The sequence below is a fragment of the Plasmodium gallinaceum genome (genome assembly GCF_900005855.1).
Source record: "Plasmodium gallinaceum strain 8A genome assembly, contig: PGAL8A_v1_32, whole genome shotgun sequence".
Lineage (NCBI taxonomy): Eukaryota > Apicomplexa > Aconoidasida > Haemosporida > Plasmodiidae > Plasmodium > Plasmodium gallinaceum.
In genome coordinates, this window is record NW_021628338.1 from 21,809 (window position 1) to 45,731 (window position 23,923).

The window sequence follows — 23,923 nt, forward strand, 5'->3', positions numbered from 1 at the left end:
CAAAAAAAAAAAAAAAAAATGATACTATTTTTTTCTATTAAAAAATAAAATTATTAGCATTAATTTTTTGCTAAAATTTCCCAGATCTCCAGAATATAAAACCAAAAAAAAAATAAAATATTTTTTTTTATAATTTTAAATATACATAATAATAAAAAATAAATGAAATATATTTGTTTTTTTTTTTTTTTTTTAAATGTAATAACTTTTTAATTTTCTTTTCAGTGATATTATGAATTATTAATTTGTTAAATAATGACTTTTATAGTGCTTTAAATAGTTAAATTAATATAGAGCTTGTAAAATGATATCTATTTATTCTTTTTAATATAAAATTAACCTATGTATATATTTATATACCTATTAAACAAGTATCAATTCATAATAATCTTAATATATTTATTATAAAATTCACGCTATTTAGCATACTTCTTAGTATTTTTTCATATAAAATATAAAAATTATCATATTTACTCATCTCCTAAAAAAAAAAATAAATAAAAATAAAACATTCTTTTTTTTTTAAAAATAAAAATGCATATATGATGTTTTTTATGAGTAAATAACTAATATAACATATATTATACAAATATAGTTCTACTATATCTATGAAGGTATCCTTTTAAACATAATGTATTTTGTATTTTATTTCTATACACCTAAAAATTATTATAAGTGTTCTCATGTATATATCTCTTTATATACTTTTTTATTATTCTGCATGTAACTACATTGCTCTAAAATTAACTTATATCATTCTGTAAATTATTAAAAAGGTGAATGAAGTCTTTTATTAATCATATTTCTAGTATTGAGCAAAAAAAAATTAATAAAAAGCATGTAGAGAAAACTCTACTTATTTTATTTAGGTTAAAATAAATTATTATACAAATTATTTAGTTTTTGTAATTGTCAAATGTGAATCACAATAGTTATTGGGTTAATTTACACAACACACTATAAAATATAATATTAACATAACATTTTTGATTCTTACACATAAAAAATTATACTTGACATCATCAAAAAAAAAGTATATGATTATCCTTAAGATTACAGTTTTTTTTTTTAAATTTCTTTTTCAACTCAGTTATTTATTAATTAACCATTCAATGTTATTGCTAGTATCTAACAAACAAATTAATAAAGATCATATAAAGGGAATTTTACATATTTTTATTTTTTTTAAATTAGGATATAAATTAAATGATTCATTTTTTATTAATTAATATAAAACATTAATTATGTTAGTTAATTAATATTGTTATTAATTTACATAATATCCCATGCGTACAACATTTTACATTGCATTTTTAATCTTTCTTAAAAAAAAACAAAATACTCCCCATCTTTGTCCTTAAAAGTTAAAAAAATATTTTTTTTTAAGATGTCATATTTTTTTTAAAAAAATAATAAAAAAAAAAATATTTTTTCTTACGTAATTGTAATTACACAAAAAAATATTATAGAAATATGTTTATTTTTTTTTTTCTTTAGCGTATTTTTAGTGCAAATATATATATATATATATTTTTTTTAATATACACATTTATAAGTTCACATTTTCCACATATTTTATAATGCTCTAAATAAAATGTTTTTACTTATTTTATTTTATTAAATATTATTTAAAACAGTTTGATAATATAATTTATAGATTGCATGCTCTTTATTAATTTGTTTGTTTAGTACTCTAGTAAAGTTGCCGAACACCTAGTTAATAAATCAAATATCGACTATTAATTAAATGTGAATTACTTATTTCTTCGTTATGAGTTATGTTCAGGAATTTAAATATATTGCTTTTTAATTAACCAATATAAACAATTATTAAAAATTCAAATAAATTATGTGAATATTAATTAAGCAAATATTTTATTGTCATATATATAAAATTTTCTCTCACAAATTCAAAATATAAATATTATGCAAATTAAGCTCTTTTATGAAAACATTATTATCTTTTTAAAATCTCATTTTTATTGGTACTAATTCTTACTCTCGATTTTTATTTTACCAATTTTCTCTTTTCCTCTCTGAATATATCATTTAAAAAATATAATAAATATCTTTTTTTTTTCTAGTTAGCAAAATCAACTACGTATTCTTTATATAGATAGTTCTTTTTATAACCAAAAAGGTTAATGAAGCCTTTTATTAACCAGTTATACATAGCTCTATAAACAATACTATTAACCTTCTTTGTATAATATTTACACAAATAAATAGAATAAAAACATTTTATTTTGTGCATGCTAATTCAAAAGGACAATCTGCTATCATAAATGTCTGCTCTAAAATGGATATTCAAAAAGTATGTAAACAAAAAATATATGTATATATTTACTTGCACTTAATGTCAGTGCACTTAAAAACAAATAAATAAATAATACTATTTTTTTTGTGTGGGTATTCACAATTAAAAAAAAATATATATTATGATGATATTTTTATTGTTACAAAAAAAAAAATGTAATCTTAAAAAAAAATTAGTTTTCCTTTTTTTTTTTTTGGGAGGATAATGTGCAGACTACTATAGAATGTACATTTTTATTTTAAGCTAAAATGTTATATTAAGGAGATTATATTTTGGAGTGTTGCTAATATTAAAAAAAAAAAATTAACTAACAAGTTATATTTAATGTTTATTAAATAAAAAAAAAAATTTATATTAAAGTTAAGTAGAGATTACACTACATTTTCCTTATTAATTCATTTCTTTGACACCAGAAAAGTAATTTAACAGCCATTAATAAATCAAAGATATAAATAATTTCTTTTCCTTAGGAATATTATCATATTTATAATAATTATAATCATTTTAATACTTCATGAACTATCATTTGGATAATTTATGTTTCTATATCTGTAACACACACACTATTCAAATTATTTTAATATCATGTAATATCTATGTTAAATGTAAGACACATTAATATTTTACATATTTTTACTTGTAAAATGCATTTTTATTAAATTTATGATTATCTCTTAGAGAAAAATTAGTGATAAAATATTAAAAATGATAGTATTTATACACAACACTTTTTATTAATAATACGTCAAAGATTCTAACAAATTAAATTTAAAAAATAATAATTCTTATTAAAATTCTCCATTAATATTTACAAAGATGTCTTATAAAATTAAAACTTTTAAAAAGAAAGTTATACTAGAAAGGGACAATTGTTGAATTCATTTATACTATATAAATGAGTTACCTAAATTTCGTAAGTAAAATGAAAAATAAAAAATTGTGCTATAAATATATGTAACTAAAAATAAAAAAGAAAATGAACACATCGTAATAATAATCAACACTTATCAAATAAATATGTAAAGGTAAAAAAAAAAAAAAAAAATTTATTTTTTTTATATTTAATTAGAAGATTATAATAATATATATGCAAAAAGTTATTTTATAATTCAGTTTTATCTTTATTTATTGATATTCTTTATATCACGATAAAAATACTTTCTTTTGAATTTTATAAGAAAAAATCTATTATATTTAACTAAAGATATATTTTTGTATTCAGTAAATAATATTTATATTAAATTTGAAACTGATAAGTATTACTAGTAAAAAAGTAAATTTACAAAAATATATTTTTAGAATATAGTAAATTTGTCAAAAAACTTTTTAAAAAATATTTTTTACTTTAAATATGTGAATAAAAAAATAGTATTTTTTTTTTTTTTTTTTAAATTGTAATTAATTTATTTGACTTTTAAATGTACTATTTATAAGATTTTTTATTATAATTTCATTAATGCAAATGCTTTTCTTCACTTTTTCTTTAGAATTTAAGTACTTAATAAATTTTTTTTATTTTTTTTTCAAATAATTGAAAAAGTAATTTTTTTTAAAAAATAGTTATAACAAAAAATGAATATATACATATATTGTATAAACATTTATGAATAATAAAAATAAAAAAAAAAGAATAAAGATAAAAAAAAGCATATAAGAAAAATCAAAAAAGTTATATTTAAAAGAAAAATGTACACAAACAAAAATTAGTTTTATATAAGTAAAAAATTGTCACAAATGTAGTATACTGTATGAAAAATACATGCGTATAAAAATTTTTAATTTATAGAGTTTCTTTTTCTTTTTTTGATGGAGATATATCTCTATAATATACGAAGATTTATATTTATAAATCATAATATACCGTATATAAAATAATTTAAAGTTCGACATAATTCACAGAGATTAGTAATTTAGAAAAAAAAAATTAAAAAAATCCTTTAACATTAAATGTATATCATTTATAATTTTTATGTGCATTAAATTAAAAATATTTTATTTTTTTACATAATTTAAAGATAAATAAAATTATAATAAAATATTTTTAAAATAACATTATCCGATTTATTATATTTTTTATTTATTCGTAAATTCACATTCTTATTTTATATTTTAAAGAATTAAGAATATTATTCCTATCTAAAGTAACTATGAAATCATGTGTAATAATAAAAAATTAGAAATTACATTTCATATATGAAAATAATTTTCTATTTTAAAAATTTAATAAATTAATACAAGTTACAATAATATCTAAATTAATATTACAAATCCATAATTTAGTATTATTGAAAATTGAAACAATTTTACACCTGAATTAACAACGTTCACTTCAATATTATTCTATAAATATATTAATATGAAAACGTTAACTTTATATTTAAAAATTACTATATTCCTTCTTTTAATTTGGATGTACCATTGTTTTTATAACGTAAGTTAAAATTTTTACAAAAAATATACATATAGATATATTTTATTTCTAATTATTCTTGACATTGCATTTTATTTTCTATTCTAACAAAAGAAACATTCTTTTAAAAAATTTTTATTTAATCCATAGTGTGATTCCAATAAAACATTGGTTGATAAAAATATATTGCAAACGAAAAATAAGTTAAAATATGAAAGACTATTAACAGAGGGTGACATAGCAGGAAAAAAGCAATCTTACGGTGAAGAATGCCTAGAAAAATGTCCATTGGATAATAAAAAAAACAAATGGAAAAATCCAGTTCTACACGAGAATCCGTACGATCATTGGAATAAAGTCGTTACTCCATTTTTGCGGCAGGAATTTAATAAAGAAACAGATGGAATGGACCCTAAATGGAGAGAACAAAAATGGAATAATGAATGGAATAATATTTCAGCGAATAATGTTAATGAACTATCTTCAATATTTGATCGAAGTGATATTTCAGAAGAAGAAAAACAAAAATTGATTCGTAGTACTAAGCAAGAACTCCACATAAAATTTGTGAAATTTTTAGACGAATGTAAGAAAGAGATAATAGGCAATAAAACAGAATCCGAATCTAAGAATGATATGACAGACAATAAAACAGAATCCGAATCTAAGAATGAGATGACACACAATAAAACAGAATCCGAATCTAAGAATGAGATGACACACAATAAAACAGAATCCGAATCTATGAATGAGATGACAGACAATAAAACAGAATCCGAATCTAAAAATGAGATGACAGACAATAAAACAGAATCCGAATCTAAGAATGAGAAGGGAAAAAATAAAATAAAAAATAAGAAATCAAATATTTTCAAATTTTTTTTTAAGAAGTTTGATAATCATTAAGAAAATAAAAATTAATATTTTAACAGGGAATATAGGACTATTCATGCGCAAGATCTAGTTAAATAAAGAAAAATTAATATTTTGTCTAAATTTTTTTTTTATAGAGATATATTTTATTTTTTAAAAAAAAAAAAAAATTAAAAGAGAAAAATTTTTTAGAAAGAAAAAATTTCATGAGAATACTTTTTAATTTTTAAGAATAAGATTTTCACTGTGTGGTATAAATATAATTAAATTTTTCTTTTTATTATTTATGTATTTTTATTATTTTTAAAAGTAGTGAACTAAAATTACTGAAAATTACTTATAAAAAGCAATAATTATTTTGTACATAAAAATTAATAATTAATGAGAATATATGTTTTTAATAAAAATACATAATTTTTATCAAAGTGAATTCACAATGAACCGCATTGTTGCTTTTTGCTTGTTTATATCATTAAAATTAGATTTAAAATCAATTTAATTATTAGAGAAAACTCTATATTCTCTTTAATAATTTCTTTTTCATTACTCTAGCAAATTCATTCAATGATAATTTAATAAAGTAAAAATGCAAATTATAGAAAATAAATAAATCAGGTAGATAAAGTAGAGGATAAAATAGAAAAAAAAACGCTGGATTCAGAATTATTACGAGATTACCTAGATGACAAAAAAAAGACACAAAAAGGATAAAAAAAAAGTCTTTATTGAGAATTATTAGAGTTAAAGTTCTGTTAATAAAAGGAATTATTAGCGTTTTTGAGAAAAAAATTAATAGCTGTATGGAAAATAAACAGACATGAAAATACTAGATAAATGAAGAAAAAAAGAATTGAATAGTGTGAAAAAAATATTCAAGTTATTAGAAAATAGAAGAAAACCTTATAAGAAGTTTTTTCGTGGAAAATTTTATATTAACAATAATAAAATTTTCGTGTGTGTATTATTGTATAACTTATTTTATATTTTGTTATTTATATTTGTTAATTCATGAGAATTGGATTTGAATTGTTAAATATTAATCATAACATTATAAGTAAAATATATGTGATTTAAAACTAAAATTAATAAGGATTTAAATTTTTAAAAAAAATAGGGATTTTTATTAAAATAATTAAATGCCTCTTAAAAACAATAAATGTTCAATGAAGGAGACGATATACATTTCAATGGTTTATAGTATTAAAAACATATTTAAATTCATTTAAATGGTAGAAGAAACTCTACATGCTCGTTGTTAATCCTTTTTTTCAATACTCTAGCAAAGTAATGAAGAGGAAAATAATAAAACATTAATTACATTTATTTTACTTATATTATAATTTATATTTAACAATTCAAATTTATTGCTCTCAAATTAACAAGCATAAATAATTGATAAAATTAAATTAAATTACATAAGTACTACAAAACACAAAAATTATATTATAGTTAACAAAAAATTTTCTTATATAAATTTAAACAAAAATACACCACAATAAGCTTTCTTATTCAATAACTTTTTCTTCTATTTTTCGACAACAAAATTCCTTTTAAAAAAAGAAAAAAATTATTTTTTTATGTATTTAAATTACAAAAATAAAAAAAACCATTAACTAATTTTTTTCTTTTTTTTTTTTACTTATCAATTTCATGTTGGTTTATAAAATGTATTATTAACCTTTTTGAGAATAAACGGTAATAGTTGTGTGGAAAATATATAATTATACATGCAAATTCAAGATGCAAAAAAAAAAAAAACAAAAGAAAAAAAAAAATTAATTTTTAATTTCTTTGTTTTCTTTTTCTAATTTTTAAATACAAAAAAAAAATATATTTACTTTTTTTTTGAAATGATTAATTTTTCAGTTGAAATATTAATATATTTATTTCTAATTCCATAACTTTGCTATAGTATTCATCAAACATATTAATAAAGTAATTTATTAACTGAGTGTTCGGTAACTTTGTTAGAGTACTGAACCAATAAATTAATAAAGAGCATGTGGAGTTACCTCTACGATTTTGATTTATTTATATATATTTTTATATGCTTTGAACGATTAATCCTTAATTATGTAATCTACTTCATTCAGCATTCTTTGATTTCAATAGGCATTTATTTCCTTTAATAAAAATCCTTATTTTTATTAAAAATTTAAATCCTTATTGAATATTGATTATTAATTAAATGTAAATTATTTGTTTCTTTGTTATGAGTTATGTTCAGCTATTTAAATATATTGCTGTTGAATTAACAAACATAAACATTTAGTAAAAATCCAAATTAATTATATGAATATTAATTACGTGAAAATTTTATTATTATAAGTATAAAATTTTCTCTTACAAATTAAAAATATAAATGCTATGCAAATTAAGCTCATTTATATGTAAATATCTTTTATCTTTTTAAGATCTCATTTTCATTGGTAACAAATCTTACTCCCGATTTTTATTTTACCGTTTTTCCTTCTTTCATTAAATATTTTTGAAAAAAATAAATATTTTTTTTTTATGTATTTCCAATTTATTAAAAGAAAAATAAAAAAAAAAATTCAATAATTTTTTTTTTTTTTTTTTTTTTTCGTGTTCGTGACCAACTACGTATTCTTCATATAGCTAGTTCTTTTTTTTAACATAAAGGTTAATAAAGCCTTTTATTAACGAATATTCAAGGAATTTAAATTTTATATGAAATTAATTGTACATTTTACGTTATTTAACATAATTATATATAAATAATTTATAATCTATTGAAAACAGTGGACCCAAAATCTAATAACGAACTTTGTGAAACTTAATTAATTTGATAGTTTAATTAACATTATTACTTAAATAGCGAATTAATAAAAGAAAATCCTAATAAAATGTTAAGAAGTATTAAGCAGGACATTGTTAACCTGTCCTATTTACTATTTCATAAAACTGATAATTAGATAATCTTCCTACATAAAAAAATAAAATCCAATTTATTTTTCAAATGGATAAGATTCTCTTAAGATACAAGCAAAAAGACAAATGTATACACATTATAGAATTTTTAATTATTTAGATAATAAATAGGTAATAAAGTATTTGTTAATAAAAGGCTTTATTAACCTTTTTGTAAATAAAAAGGACTCGTTATATGAAGAATATGTAGTTGTTCATTCACACATAAATAATAAAAAAAAAATAAAAAAAATAAAAAAAAGAAAAAAAAGAAAAAAAAGAAAAAAAAAATGATCAATTTTTATTTGTTTTTATTTTTATTAATAAAAAGAAATAAAAAAAAAATACATATATATTTTTTTAAGAAAAAAAAAGAACATCACGAAAAAATGAGTTAAAAGAAATCAATTAAAAGAAGATTTGTTACCAGTAAGAATGAGATATTAATAATAAAAAAGATATTTACATAAATATATTATTTTTTAATTTTTTTTAATAATTTTTTTATATTAATTTTTTTTTGTGAGAGAAAATCTTATACATTAAAATTAAAAATTTTTACGTAATTAATATTCATATAAATAATTTTGTATTTTTACTAATTGTTTGTGTCTTGTTTATTCAACGGTAATTTATTTAAATTACTGGAAATAAATAATAACAAAGAAATAAGTAATATACATTCAATTAATAATCAATATTCAATGAGGATATAAATTTTTAATAAAAATTTAGATTTTTATTAAAGTAAATAAATCCCTATTGAAATTAAAGAATGCTGAATGAAGTAGACTACATAATTAAGGATCACTCGTTCAAAGTATATATAAATACACCAAAATCATGGAGACAACTCTACATGCTCTTTATTTTTTTTTTTTTTTTTGTTCAGTACTCTAGCAAAGTTATCGAACACCCAGTTAATAAACCAATAACTCAATTATTATATTATATTAATCAATGAAAGTGAATTATTTGTATTATATTTTAATTAATATAAAAAATAGTAAGTAAAATTTTCTCTATGTGTTCTTTATTATTTTGTTTTTTCAGTATTACTAAAGTCATTGAACGAGTAATTAATAAATCAAGTAATAAATAGAAAAATTAATAAACAAAATGTAGATCTTTCTCTACTAATTTAACGAATTTAAATATAATTTCGATGCTATAAACCTGTAAACTGTAAATCATGTAGCTCAATGAGATTTATTTACTTTAATAAAAATCTCATGTTTTTATTAAGAAGATAAATTTTCATTAAACATTTATTTTTAAGTACAAAATATTCATTTATAACTTTTAATGAATAATTTTCATTTATTCAAGTTCTCTTTTTCTTAAAAGAGCAAAAAAAATATAAATTATATTAATATCACTAACAGAGAATATTTCACTCACAAAAATATAATATATTCTCATTAAAATATTTCTTCCTAAAATTTTTTTCTCTTTTAATGATTTTGTTTTTTTTCTTTAAAGAAAATAAAACATTTTTCTATAAAAAAATATAAAGCAAAATATTAATTTTTTCTAACTAGCACATGCGCATGGCTTATTAAGTATTTTCTTTTCATATATTAATTTTTATTTTAATAAAGTTTAACAAAGTCTATTTTTATTCAATTTTCTAGTTTTAAATTTTTTATTTCTTGTTTTTACTTTATTTTTTTCCTTGTTATTTATATTGACATAAAAATTTTCCATAATATAAATGAAGATTTTTTGAAATTCTATCAATTATTTTTTTCTAATTCGATTTATAATACGACATTAATGAGTAAGTAATAGTTCTTCTAATGGCAATTCTGCTGAAATATTATTTCGATAAGCATTCAATATTTTATCTCTACATTTATATTTCATTTCTTTTTCTTCTATAAAAAAATCATGTTCTTGAAATCTTGATAGAATAAAAGTGTTATAACATTTAATATACATATACATTAAATAAACATACTCTATAAGGTAAAACTCCCCTTCACTATATGGATAATGTTCTGAACATTCCTTAATGCAAGTTTGTTTTTTTTCCAATATGCCACCCTCTGCCAACATTCTTTCATCTTTTAACCTGTTTTTCATTTGTAGCTTATCTTTATAAATCAAACAGCTACTGAAATCGTTCTATTGGATAAAATAAAAATTATTCAAAATTGTTTTTCTATTATTAGAGTAATAAATTAAATAAAATTTTAAAAATGGTTAGAAAAAATATATATATATATGTATTTTTTTATATGAAATTTATCTTACATTGTAAAAACAATGGAATATCCAAATTAAAAGAAGAAATGTAAAGAGCTTTGAACATAAAGTAAAGGTTTTCATTTTATTACTTTCATTGTATAATATTTAAGTTATAGTTATTATGCTAGGTACAAAACTATTTTTATCTTCAGTATTGCTAAGTTAAAAATTTGTAATATTGCTTTAGTTAATATTATGATCTATCTAAATTAATTTTTAAGGTAATAAATCTTTTTTTATATGAAATATAATTCCGAATTTTTCAGAAATATACATAATATTACATTTACTTTATGCAAGATTAATACTATTAATATTTCAAAAAATAAAACATATAAGAACGTATATTTATAAGTTAAAAAAAAATGTTAAAATATGTAAAGTTATTTTAAAAATATTTCATTAAAATTATATTCATCCTTAAAGTAGATAAAAAAATTATATAACGTTAATTTGAAATATATTAAAATTAAAAATGTTTTATATTTAATTCCATTGAATTTTTTTTTATTTTTTTTTTTATTTAACTATTTGTTTTTTTTCTGTGAATCACGTTAAACATTAAATTATTTTATATATGGTATTTGTTATTTATAGTTATAACTTTAGATATATTAGATATATTAGAGATATTATATTTCCATCAAAAAAAAAAAAAAAAAAAAACACTATAAATTAAAAATTTTTCTATGCATGTATTTTTCATACAGTATACTATATTTGTAGTCATTTTTAATTATATATGAAACTAATTTTTATTTGTGCAGGTTTTTGCTTTAAATGTAACTATTTTGATTTTTCTATTATATTTTTTTTATCTTTATGTTTTATTTTTATTTTTGTTATTAATATATGTTTATATAATATATATATACATAATTATTTTTTAAAAAAATTTCCTTTTTCAATTACTTCTCAAAAAATAAAAAAAAATTATGAAATGCACAAATTCAAAAGAAAAAGTGAAAACATATCTATTTTGAAGAAATTATAATAATATATCACATAAAAAAGCACTCTAAATTAATTACAATTTAAAAAAAAAAAAAAACTATTTTTTTAATCATATGTATGCAGTAAAAAACATATATTGAAAAAAATTTTATTAATTTTTTGGAAAATTTACTTTCTTAATTATTCTAAAAACTGTTAAGAAAATTCCTTTTAATATGAAACATATAATATAAATATATTTTCATAAATTTTTTTTTTTGCAACTAATAATCATAAGTACAAACATTAAATTTAATAAAAATGTTAATTATTATATTAACTAAAAAGATAAATCTTTAATTAAATATAATGAATTTTTTCACAGAAAATACAAGGATATATATTTTCATTATGATACGAAATGTATCAATAAATAAATATAAAAAAGAATTATAACATGTCCTTTTGCATGTGCATTATCATTACTTTCTAATTAAATGTAAAAAAAAAAGTTATGTGCTTTTTTTTTTTGCCTTTTTATACATAATCGATAACTTATTATTATTGAGAATGTTTTTGTTTTATTTTTTATTTTGTTATATTTTAGTTTTAAACATTTTTATTGCTATTCTTTTATTTTTCCTTATCTTTCTTATAAAATTAAGTAACTCAATTATTGGACTATAAATAATATTATCGACCTATTTAAAATAGCATTTAGATAAATATAGAAATAACTTTTTTAATTGTATATATCATATTGCAGGAAAATAGACATACATGAAAGCGTAAAGAAAGTACTTATCTTAAAAAAAAAATACTATCACTAAAAATAAATACATTTAATAAAAACAATTGCTCTAAAAGTAAATGCATCTAAAAAAAAAAAATACGTGCTCTAAAAAGGAACGAGATATGAAAAAAATATTTATATATTTTATTATTTTATTTTTTTATAAAAAATTAAGAATGTAATATCAAATGTGACATACATGAGATATAGTGTAAACTAACAACAATAATAATTAATTCATGCATTTAATATTTTATATAAATAATAAAAGTGAATAATCTGATAATGATAAAATGAATAGAGCTTTTTCTATATGCTTTTTATTAATTTGTTTTTTTCATATTAGCATGATTACTGAATGAACAATTAACAAATAATTTATATAATAGAAAAGAGTTCAGTAATAGTCCCTTTCACATTTTACTTTCTTCTAAAATATTTAAGTGCTATAAGACATCTTTGTAAGCATTAATAAAGAATTTTATTAAAAAATTTTATCTTTTTAATTTAATTTGTAAGAATATTTGATATAATATAAATAAAAATGTATATGAATAAATATTACCTTCTTAATATATTAACGCTCATTTTACTTTAAAAAATAGTCGTATTTTTAATAAAAGTGAGTTTTTATGATTTATATTTTTTTAATATAATATATAAATGCCATTTTTCCAACAATATGTGAAATATAATATTATCTTACATTTATACATATTGCTTCATTGTATTCAAATCTTTTAAATAATATATGTATTGTATATTTAAATATTAAAATTATCCAAACAATAGTCCGTTAAATGTAGAAATTATTGTAATTATAAGTAAGGTAATGTTCATAAAGTAAAAAATATTATTTATAACTATTGTTTGGCAATTGTAACATTAATAAATTAATAGTCAGATAATACAGTCAATTATATACCAATTCAGAAAGGTTAAATAATACATAAATAATCATTTATATATACGTATTATCATAGTTATTTCTATAAAAATAAATAATATTAATTTCATTCTTATTATAATAATGTATATCAAATAATCGTACTANTATTTTTTTAATATAATATATAAATGCCATTTTTCCAACAATATGTGAAATATAATATTATCTTACATTTATACATATTGCTTCATTGTATTCAAATCTTTTAAATAATATATGTATTGTATATTTAAATATTAAAATTATCCAAACAATAGTCCGTTAAATGTAGAAATTATTGTAATTATAAGTAAGGTAATGTTCATAAAGTAAAAAATATTATTTATAACTATTGTTTGGCAATTGTAACATTAATAAATTAATAGTCAGATAATACAGTCAATTATATACCAATTCAGAAAGGTTAAATAATACATAAATAATCATTTATATATACGTATTATCATAGTTATTTCTATAAAAATAAATAATATTAATTTCATTCTTATTATAATAATGTATATCAAATAATCGTACTAGTGTAAAAAAAAACATTTATAGTAATAGAAATTATGTGTATGACTAATAAAAGCTTTATTAGCTTTTTTGATCATTAAATTTCTATATGGAAAATAAACATTTATACATACGCAAAAGCTAATTAAAAAAAATAAATGAAAAAATAAAAATAGTTGATGTTTTTTATATATATTTTTTTCTTAACATAAATTATTAATTATTTTGTGAATTTGAATAGGTGTGAATTTTATAGAAAAAATTCTCAAAATTTTTTTTCAATATTTTAATAAAAGAAAACTTTCTATTTTTGAAAATTAAATTTTCGTTCTTTCCAGTAATAATTTAAGTATGTATTTTTATTATTTTAAAGAATTGACCTGATTTTTTAAACACTAATCGTTAGAAATAGTAATTAAATCTTTGTACTTAAAAACTAATAATTAATGAAGATTTAGGTTTTTAATAAAAATATAGTGATTTTTACTAAATTAAATAAATAGTCTAGAAAAAAAAAATGAAGAACTTGTAAGAAAAAGAAACAGAATTAACAGTATAGGTAAAAATGAAGAATTATACGAAACAATAAAGCAAGAGTAAAATATTTATAAAATTAGAAAAGGTGAATCAACTGTTAATAAGTTACAAAACAATGAAAATGATATAGAGCTGTGTAAATTCCAAACAAATAATTAAAATAAATTGAAGAGAAGTACACGATTTATTAGATATTCTGTTAATAAAAGAAATTATTAACCTTGTTGAGGATAAAAATAATTATTTATACAGAAAGCACGTAGTTAGTTATGTGAGTGCTTGATTTATTAACTGGGTGTTTGTTGACTTTGCTAGAGTGCTGTTTTATTAACTGGGTGTTCGGTGACTTTATTAGAGTATTGAACAAACGAATTAATAAAGAGCATATAAAGTTGCCTCTACGATTTTGGTGTATTTATATATACTTTTATATACTTTGAACGAGTGATTCTTAATTATGTGCTCTACTTCGTTCAGCATTCTTTTATTTCAATAAGCATTTATTTACTATAATAAAAATCTTTATTTTTTATTAAAAATTTAAATCTTTATTGAACATTAATTATTTAATAATTAATAATTACTAGTTTATTTATTATGAGTTACATTCAGCAATTAATACATATTGCTATTGAATTAACAAACATAAACAATATTTACAAATATCAAAAATTATACAAATATTAATTACATGAAAATTTTATTGATATATATGTATAAAATTTTCTTTTACAAAATTCATCATCAAAATTATTTCATTTCCTTCCCCCCAAAAAAAAAAAATTCTTTTTTTTTTTTATTTATTAATAACAAATATTTTAAAAAAAAATTGATTTTTTTAATCAATTTTTTACCTCACAATCTTTGCATTTTTTTTTTTATCAGAATTTTTCCTGACAGTCTTTGTACTTTTTTTCTTTTAAAAAAAATGTACAAATAAAAAAAAATCATCAATATTTTTTTTGTGTGTGTGCATGACCAATTTCGTATTCTTCATTTAACTAGTCCTTTTATTTTCCAAAAAGGTTAATGAAGCCTTTTATTAACCAATTATATATTTTTATTCTTTTTTGAGATATAAATTAGGCATATATAGAAAAAAAAAAAAAAAAAAAAAAAAAGACCAAAATATGAACATTAGTGATAATTTTTTTTTTAGATATGTATCTAGGTAGGATATACTATAAGTAATAAAATATTTTAATATTTTATTATTATAATGCATGATATTGAATGTATTAATGTGTTGGTTAATAAAAGTAATTGTTAACCTTTTTTGAGAACGAAAATAACTAGCTATATGGAAAAGATGTAATTAACCATGCAAGCAATAGATAGATAAAAAAAAAGAAAATTATTAATTTTTTTTGTTTTCTTTCTATAAAGAATATATGTAAAAAAATATATTTATTATTTGTTGGGAAGAAATTTAATAATTGAAAAAAAATAATGATTGAAAAATATATTAAGTAGTTTATTGAATAAAGGGTTTTCTTTTGCAGGGAATTTTTATTTTGAATTTATATAAGAAAATTTTATATTAACAACAGTTAAATTTTTATGTTAGTATTGTTTATATAATTTAATAGGTATTTCATTAATTATTTATGCTTGTTAACAAGAAAACATCGGGTTTGAGCTACTAAACATTATTCGTAATATTATAATTAAAATATATTCAATTAAAAATTAATAAGAAAATTTAAATTTTTAATAAAAATAGATATTTTTATCAAAGTAAATAAATGTCTCTTGAAAATAAAGAATTCTCAACTAGGTATATTACTTAAATACAGTTTACTTGTTTTATAGTATTTAAAATTATACATAAATTCATCAAATTAGTTGAAGTAACTCTATATGCTCTTTATTAATATGTTTGTTTAGTGCTCTAGCAAAGTCATTGAAGAGATAATTAATAAATCACCTATTGAATAGTTATATCTTATTATATGCATTCATTTTAACATTTTTTTTTTTTTTTTTTTTTTTTTTTTTTTTTTTTTTTTTTTTTTAAATTATAATTTTATTTTAGATATATGAATAAGATATAAAAAATTTAAAATAAAACAAATAAAGCTTCAAATTAACAAAAATATTAAATAATATATATCTTAAAAAAAAATTCATTTAAAAGAAATTAAGAATAGTTTATATTAGTAAATAATTGTTTTACTTTTTTTTATGAATAAAGTAAATAAGCATGTCATTTTTTTATAAATTAAATTGAAGTTAATGAAATATTCTAATGTGAAAAATTTTTATACTTCCTTAAAGGTATAAAAAATAATATATATATTAAATAAAAAAAATTAAGCATTTTAGAGAAAATCCATTAGAATACATAAAAAGAAATAATAATAAAAAAAGAAAAGAAAAGAAATATACCTTATTAAATAAATATATGTATTTATAAATATTTATATTAGTTAAGAAAGTATGATATTTTAATAATAAATTTTTAGGGAAGAAGTTTTTCAGCAACAAGTAAGGTCTTTATTGATAAAAACACAACAGTAATATGCCAAGGGATTACAGGAAAACAGGTATTTTTTTTTTTTTTTTTTTTTTTTTTTTTTTTTTTAAAATTTCTAGATTGGTAAGAATATTTTTAAAGTATTGTATTTTTGTATAACAATAAAAAAACAAAAAAGAACAAAATCTAAAAAAAAAAAATAAAAGGAAACATAAAACTAAAAATATTAAAAAAAAAAATTATTTATGATATTAATTTTAAGTATAATTTCTCTCTTTATATTTTAAGCACATTTTTATGTATCTACAGAATGATACATATACATGCATTAAAAAAAAAAAAAAAAAAAAATTATATAAATATTATGTAAATTATAATTAATAAAAACTAAAACAAAACAAAATTAAATGAAAAAAAAAAAAAAAAATAATAAAATAAAAAATAAAATAAAATAAAATAATAAATAATCTAATTTTTAATATGTGCAAGAAATATAATTAATAAAAATTTGTTAGAGCAAATTAAAATTTTTAAAAGGCCATTAATTAAAACTCTTGGGAACAGTTTCGCATATTTTATCTAAATTCTTAAATAATTTGAATCTAAATTTTTTAAATAATAAATATTGTTGTTAAATATTTTCTTAAAATAATATAAAGATTATTCCCAATTTTTTTTTTTTTTTTTTTTTGAAAGTAATTTTTTTACATTTTTATTTTATTTATTTTTCTTAGTTTTTATTATAAACACATAACTATATTGTCTTTTTTAAATTTTATGTATTTCATATTTTCCTTTTTTTTTTTTTTTTTTTTTTTTTTTATATTTCTATACAAATAAAACTAAATTATAGTGCACTTATTTATCACTAAAAATTTAAATATTCAAATAAAGAAAATTTGAGTAATTNATTAAAAATTAATAAGAAAATTTAAATTTTTAATAAAAATAGATATTTTTATCAAAGTAAATAAATGTCTCTTGAAAATAAAGAATTCTCAACTAGGTATATTACTTAAATACAGTTTACTTGTTTTATAGTATTTAAAATTATACATAAATTCATCAAATTAGTTGAAGTAACTCTATATGCTCTTTATTAATATGTTTGTTTAGTGCTCTAGCAAAGTCATTGAAGAGATAATTAATAAATCACCTATTGAATAGTTATATCTTATTATATGCATTCATTTTAACAAAACATATTTAGAGAAATGTCTACCAATTACTTACTATGAAACCACTTAATGTAGATAATTATAAACTTTTTATGTAATATCAAATAAATAAATTGATTTTATATCTTACTTTTTCAATCATATTTTTCAATAATTTTTATTATATATTATTATATCTTATTTTTAAACTTAATTTTTTTGTAAACAAAATTATTTTAAAAAAAAGAGTAATCATTCATTTTATTTTTTTACATTCACACAGAAAAACTACCAAAATAAAAATATAAATGTCTTTTTTAGAATTGATATACACACACTTTATTATACTTGCTTCATTATTCATATCATTGTAAACATGTCTTTAGGTATGTATTTTCATATAATTATTTTTAAATACTAAGTCTTTTTTATGTATATTCACATAAGCGTGTTTAAAATATCTTGCTTACACTAGGAGCATTTTTTTGTAGTATTTTTCATATATTCAAATTACGATAGACCAATAATATCTTTTATTAGCAAATTGATAAAAAAGTTAAACACAAGTTCTCATTTCTCATAAAAAAAAATAATTAAATTAAAAAAAGATAACAAAATTTTCTTTCTCTTATCTAGAGAATATATATAGATAATTTACTATTTTCATTTTAAGTTACTAACTTTTTTTTCATAAAAGGTTAATAATACCTTTTATTAATCTATAACGAAGTAGATATTACACTACAAGATCTCTATTAATTATACATTTCAAATAACTACAAGATCCTTTGAATGATTAATTAATAATAACTTGTACTAACTAGGAAAAAAGATGATAGAGAAAGTGTAACATAGATTATCGTTATTTCAATAAATATAAGGATAATTATTTATGCACTATTTCACATAAAAAAATTACGTTTTAAGATTTTTGTGATTTGGGGTTTTTTTAAATGGTATACCTTAAAGTTGTATATTTTAACATTACATTGGAAAAGAACATATAATATGCAAATTTATAGTTCTGAAAGGTGGACAATTTGTTTTTATTTCCTTTATGTTTAAAATACAAATCTTCATAATTACAAAGAATAATTGATATTTTTATGAAATTAACTCGAGAGTAAAGTGCTTGTTATAATGAAGATATAATTATTCTTATATGGACAATTAATGAGAATTTTCATATATTAAGAAGAATGTTAATAAAGTGAGTTATCAATTTTTTTAGACGTAAACTTATGATACACACAACATTATGATATTTGAGAACTTTGTAAATTAATTAAAAAAAAGATAGATAATTGAAATGATAAAAAAAACAAAATAGTATTCAAGAAGGTATAAATTTATGAAATACACTTTTTTTTTGAAAATTTTACATTAAGAGTATTAAATTTTTTATGTAAAAAAATTACAGTAAGTATATGAATTTAAATTCAAAGAAATATTTTTCTTTTCTTATTTAAATTTTTTGAAGATATGTATCTATAAAGAGAAGAAAATAAAAGTATCGAAATTAAATATTTTTATTAAAGATTCTACTTTTATATTCAAGTAATTATGTTGATAATACACGTTATAGCTTTTGCATTTTTTGAAAATTGAGTATTCACGAATAATATAGGATTTAAAATTAATCACATGTGAATTAATTACAACTATTAAAGTGGAAGTGATTACATACCTTTTGTCAGAGCGTTTCATCAGCATATCACAAAATTATTGTATAGAAATATGATGAACAATAATGTTAAAAATTAAATTCTTTTTATTTTATATTACTAAAATTTAAATTAAAAAAAATAGTATAAATATATAAATGAATTTTTTAATACAACTTTTCCTTTACAAATAAAATAAAAAATCTAAAAGACTTTACGTAAGCTCATAAAGAAGCATTATTTGATATATTTTACATAAAAATAACAATAAGATATAATTAATATTATTTATTACAATGAGGACAATAAAATAAAAAAATTCCATAAAATTGTTTATAAACATTTCTCTAAAGTTACCGATAACTTTTTTAAATAATCAATTTTTTATCATTTTAATGATAAACATCATCAATATTATACTTAAATTATTAATAAGTTTTTATTTTTTCTTAAATAATAATACATTTGTATTTTTATTTATTTAAAGAATTTATAAGCATTTTTTAAGTCGTACATTTATTTAAAATATGGTTAAAGCATAACTTTTAAAAACATAAATCATTTATTGAACTATTTAGTAAAAAAAATATATAAGATAAAATATTTAAATGTTAAAACTATTTATTATGATAATCTAGTAATTTTAAAATATTTTATTATTTTGTTGTTTCTTTCTTTAAAAGTCATTTAGATTAAAAATCTTAAAAAAAATTATAGTGTATAAGTTTAAATAAATGTATATATTTATTAAAAGCTACAAATATTACCTAATAAAATAATAAAAAAAAGAATGCTAATATGTAGTATTCATATCTATATGATATATAGTCAAGTAATGTAAAAATATAAGAACAAATGATTCATGAAATCCTTTTTTCAATAACAAAAGGCATTATACGTTAAAAAATATATAAATATCTATAATTGTAAAAAATTATTGAATTTTACTAAAAAAATCACATTTATTTTTCATGAATTACAAATATATCCTTATTATATTCTATGGAAATTTTTATTTATTTGTGAAAAAACTCCGGTGACAATAGTCGCTCATGCGACACCATTTTTTTTTTTTTTTTTTTTGAATTTTTACATNTTTAAATGTTAAAACTATTTATTATGATAATCTAGTAATTTTAAAATATTTTATTATTTTGTTGTTTCTTTCTTTAAAAGTCATTTAGATTAAAAATCTTAAAAAAAATTATAGTGTATAAGTTTAAATAAATGTATATATTTATTAAAAGCTACAAATATTACCTAATAAAATAATAAAAAAAAGAATGCTAATATGTAGTATTCATATCTATATGATATATAGTCAAGTAATGTAAAAATATAAGAACAAATGATTCATGAAATCCTTTTTTCAATAACAAAAGGCATTATACGTTAAAAAATATATAAATATCTATAATTGTAAAAAATTATTGAATTTTACTAAAAAAATCACATTTATTTTTCATGAATTACAAATATATCCTTATTATATTCTATGGAAATTTTTATTTATTTGTGAAAAATATATTTTTTTTATATATAAAAAAGGAGTTCTTATTTCAATTCATTTATATAAGATTTTTCCAATATTTTTTTCAAAAAAAATAATGTAAGAAAAACATTAGCTTCTAAATTGGATTTTTCATAATCGCCACCTTTGTTACCCATATCTTCGGGAAATAAGGATTTCAAAAAATCAGTAATTAAAAAAACATTCTCCATTTTTAGTTGTACACCCATTATTAATTTTCTAAGATTCATTATATTTAATCTTGATGAATTAAATTCATAACTCTTTCTTAAATTGAATGCAATTTCTGCAACCCTACTTTTTTTAGTACTTAATTCTGCAAGTAAATGTAATTTCATGTCATGAGATAAAACTCCCTCTTTTCCATTTTTAGATTTTGTAGTTTTTTCTGGTAAATTCATTCCTTTCAATGATTTACGGATATCCAAAAGTTCATTTATTTGGTTCAAAAAATTTACAATTTTTACTATTTCCATATAGGTTTTATACAAGGAAAGTAGAATTTTAAATTTATCTCCTTTTTTTTGAAGTCCAGAAAAATAGTCAATTTTTTTTTCTTTAGTTATATTTGAAACAAAGACTTCCCTAGATTTTTTATGGCACTCGGAAACTTCATGCTCTTCTTTGATATAAACATCCAAAAGTGACTGTATAGCTTCTTTATCATCTAAACTTTTCAAATTATTCTTTATATAATTTTTACATTTCATATTATATTTATAAAAAAAATTAAAAATATTTTCCATTTCCATTAATTCACATGACATATTTAATAAATTTAAATATCTTAAATATTTCTGTTTATAGCTGTTTAAAGATCCTAATATTTTTCTTTTAATAGATATTAATACTTTCGTTTTAAACATATATGAGTGTTGTTCAGATGTGTTTCCACTTATAATTGATGTTTCAGTGGAATCTATTAAATATTCCATGTTATGCAATGATTCTGTAAATTGTATAGCATTCTTACTATATGAAAGTATTTTAGGAGGATTATATGAATAATTATACGTAATATTTTTCATTATTAACATTATTTCAGACTCTCTCTTAAATGCGTGATAATCAATTTTCATATTTTTTATAAAATCTAAAATGCACTCCATTCTATTATGTAATTCGTGTGTGTTACTGATTTGATAATTTATTTTATGGTTAAATAATAATACAAATTTGTAAATATTACTTAATTTACTACCTTCTTTATAAAATTTGGAAAAATGACTATTAAATATCGATAAATCTTTTAAACTAATAACCTTCAGTTCTGCATCTACAACTTCTTGCAATTTTTGTATATTTTTATTAAAACCATGTGCAAATTCATTGTATTTGAAAAATAAATCATTGTTAATTTTTTTTAAATCTTCATTTATCCTAGTTAAATAATTTGGATCAATTTTAAAAATGATTTTTGGTATGATCGTATTAAATGAAGAGCTACTACCCCCATGAGAATAATTCATTAAACTATTCCTACTTTTTTTCTTATCATCATCCCTTTTTTCACTAATTTTTTTCTTCTTTGACTTATCTCCAGTATTTTCTTTCAACTTTCTTTTTAGTGAAGTACTAGCACATGGTTCATCAACATCATATGGAATTCTTCTATAATTAAAATTAAAAAAAATATGTATATATAAAATGCTTAATTAAAAAAAAAATTTTATATGGAAAAATATAAAAAAAAAAGTAAGTACTGTTTTTCTAAGAATGGAAGAGAAGTATTTTGTAAATCTGTGAAATAAGTTTCATTTTTATTTTCTGTTTTTGGATTTTCTAAGTAGGAAGACATACCTTCAACATTAGTTGAATATAAACTAATAACAAGGAAAATTAAATATATATATATATATGGTACTTAATTAAAATAAATAAGTTTCTTCATGAAAAAAAAATAAATATATATACTTTTCTACAGGTGGACCATAAGTAGTATTTTGTGTGTTGTGGTAAATGCTTTGAGGGTCAGTTGATGTATCATCATCAAAAATTTTTTTTTCTATGGAATCCTTTACATTAGGGGAACTATTATACCTAATGATGGAATATTGTTCAGGAATAAGAAGAATATATACATTTAAAACATTTAATTAAAATATACAATTAAGTATAAACAATAAAAATAGGTATACCCTTTTAAGGATAAATCAAGAGGCATATATTGAGTCTTATGGTGATCCTTTTGCGATGCACATAACGTACTTTGATGACAAATTTTTTTTTTAAATAAAATCTTTGTAGGAGAAGAATCAACCTCCATGTGGGGTGATGGCTTTTGTCTATAAATGAAAAAATCACGTTTATGTGAAACATTTAATTAAAATAAAAAGTTTTTAATTTAAAATATAAAAAAAAATACATACCGTTCTAAGGATAAATCTAAAGGAGTATCATTTTGATCACTGGAAGGGTTTGGTGAAACAGGTAAGTTAAATATTTGAGATTGTCTTTTCATTAATGTCCTTTTGCTAACAAACACATCCCTATAACAAATAAATGAAAATTAATTAATATAGAAGATAATTGAATATTGAATATATATATCGTTATACAAGAAATATATTTTTTTTTAATATTAATATTTTCTATCATTTATTTGAT

General features: G+C 18.2%; 3 protein-coding genes across 3 annotated transcripts, besides 5 other annotated features; 1 reads left to right on the forward strand and 2 right to left on the reverse strand.

Moving 5' to 3' along the window:
* Nucleotides 1–4,673: 4,673 nt before the first annotated feature.
* Nucleotides 4,674–5,633, forward strand: PGAL8A_00040900 (fam-g protein; the record flags this gene model as incomplete). Its single annotated transcript, XM_028674425.1, has 2 exons — nucleotides 4,674–4,748; nucleotides 4,878–5,633. The coding sequence occupies 2 exons, from the start codon at nucleotides 4,674–4,676 to the stop codon at nucleotides 5,631–5,633; spliced, it is 831 nt and encodes a 276-aa protein (XP_028530778.1).
* A 796-nt stretch (nucleotides 5,634–6,429) lies between these two features.
* Nucleotides 6,430–6,910: a repeat region.
* Nucleotides 6,911–7,532: 622 nt separating this feature from the next.
* Nucleotides 7,533–8,077: a repeat region.
* An 805-nt stretch (nucleotides 8,078–8,882) lies between these two features.
* Nucleotides 8,883–9,464: a repeat region.
* Nucleotides 9,465–10,304: 840 nt separating this feature from the next.
* Nucleotides 10,305–10,862, reverse strand: PGAL8A_00041000 (fam-g protein; the record flags this gene model as incomplete). Its single annotated transcript, XM_028674426.1, has 2 exons — nucleotides 10,305–10,658; nucleotides 10,788–10,862. The coding sequence occupies 2 exons, from the start codon at nucleotides 10,860–10,862 to the stop codon at nucleotides 10,305–10,307; spliced, it is 429 nt and encodes a 142-aa protein (XP_028530779.1).
* A 3,946-nt stretch (nucleotides 10,863–14,808) lies between these two features.
* Nucleotides 14,809–15,376: a repeat region.
* Nucleotides 15,377–15,735: 359 nt separating this feature from the next.
* Nucleotides 15,736–16,425: a repeat region.
* A 4,914-nt stretch (nucleotides 16,426–21,339) lies between these two features.
* On the reverse strand, nucleotides 21,340–23,777 carry PGAL8A_00041100 (Plasmodium exported protein, unknown function; the record flags this gene model as incomplete). Its single annotated transcript, XM_028674427.1, has 5 exons — nucleotides 21,340–22,927; nucleotides 23,020–23,139; nucleotides 23,231–23,356; nucleotides 23,455–23,601; nucleotides 23,686–23,777. 5 exons carry the CDS (start codon nucleotides 23,775–23,777, stop codon nucleotides 21,340–21,342), a joined length of 2,073 nt encoding a protein of 690 aa, XP_028530780.1.
* Between the last annotated feature and the right edge of the window lie 146 nt (nucleotides 23,778–23,923).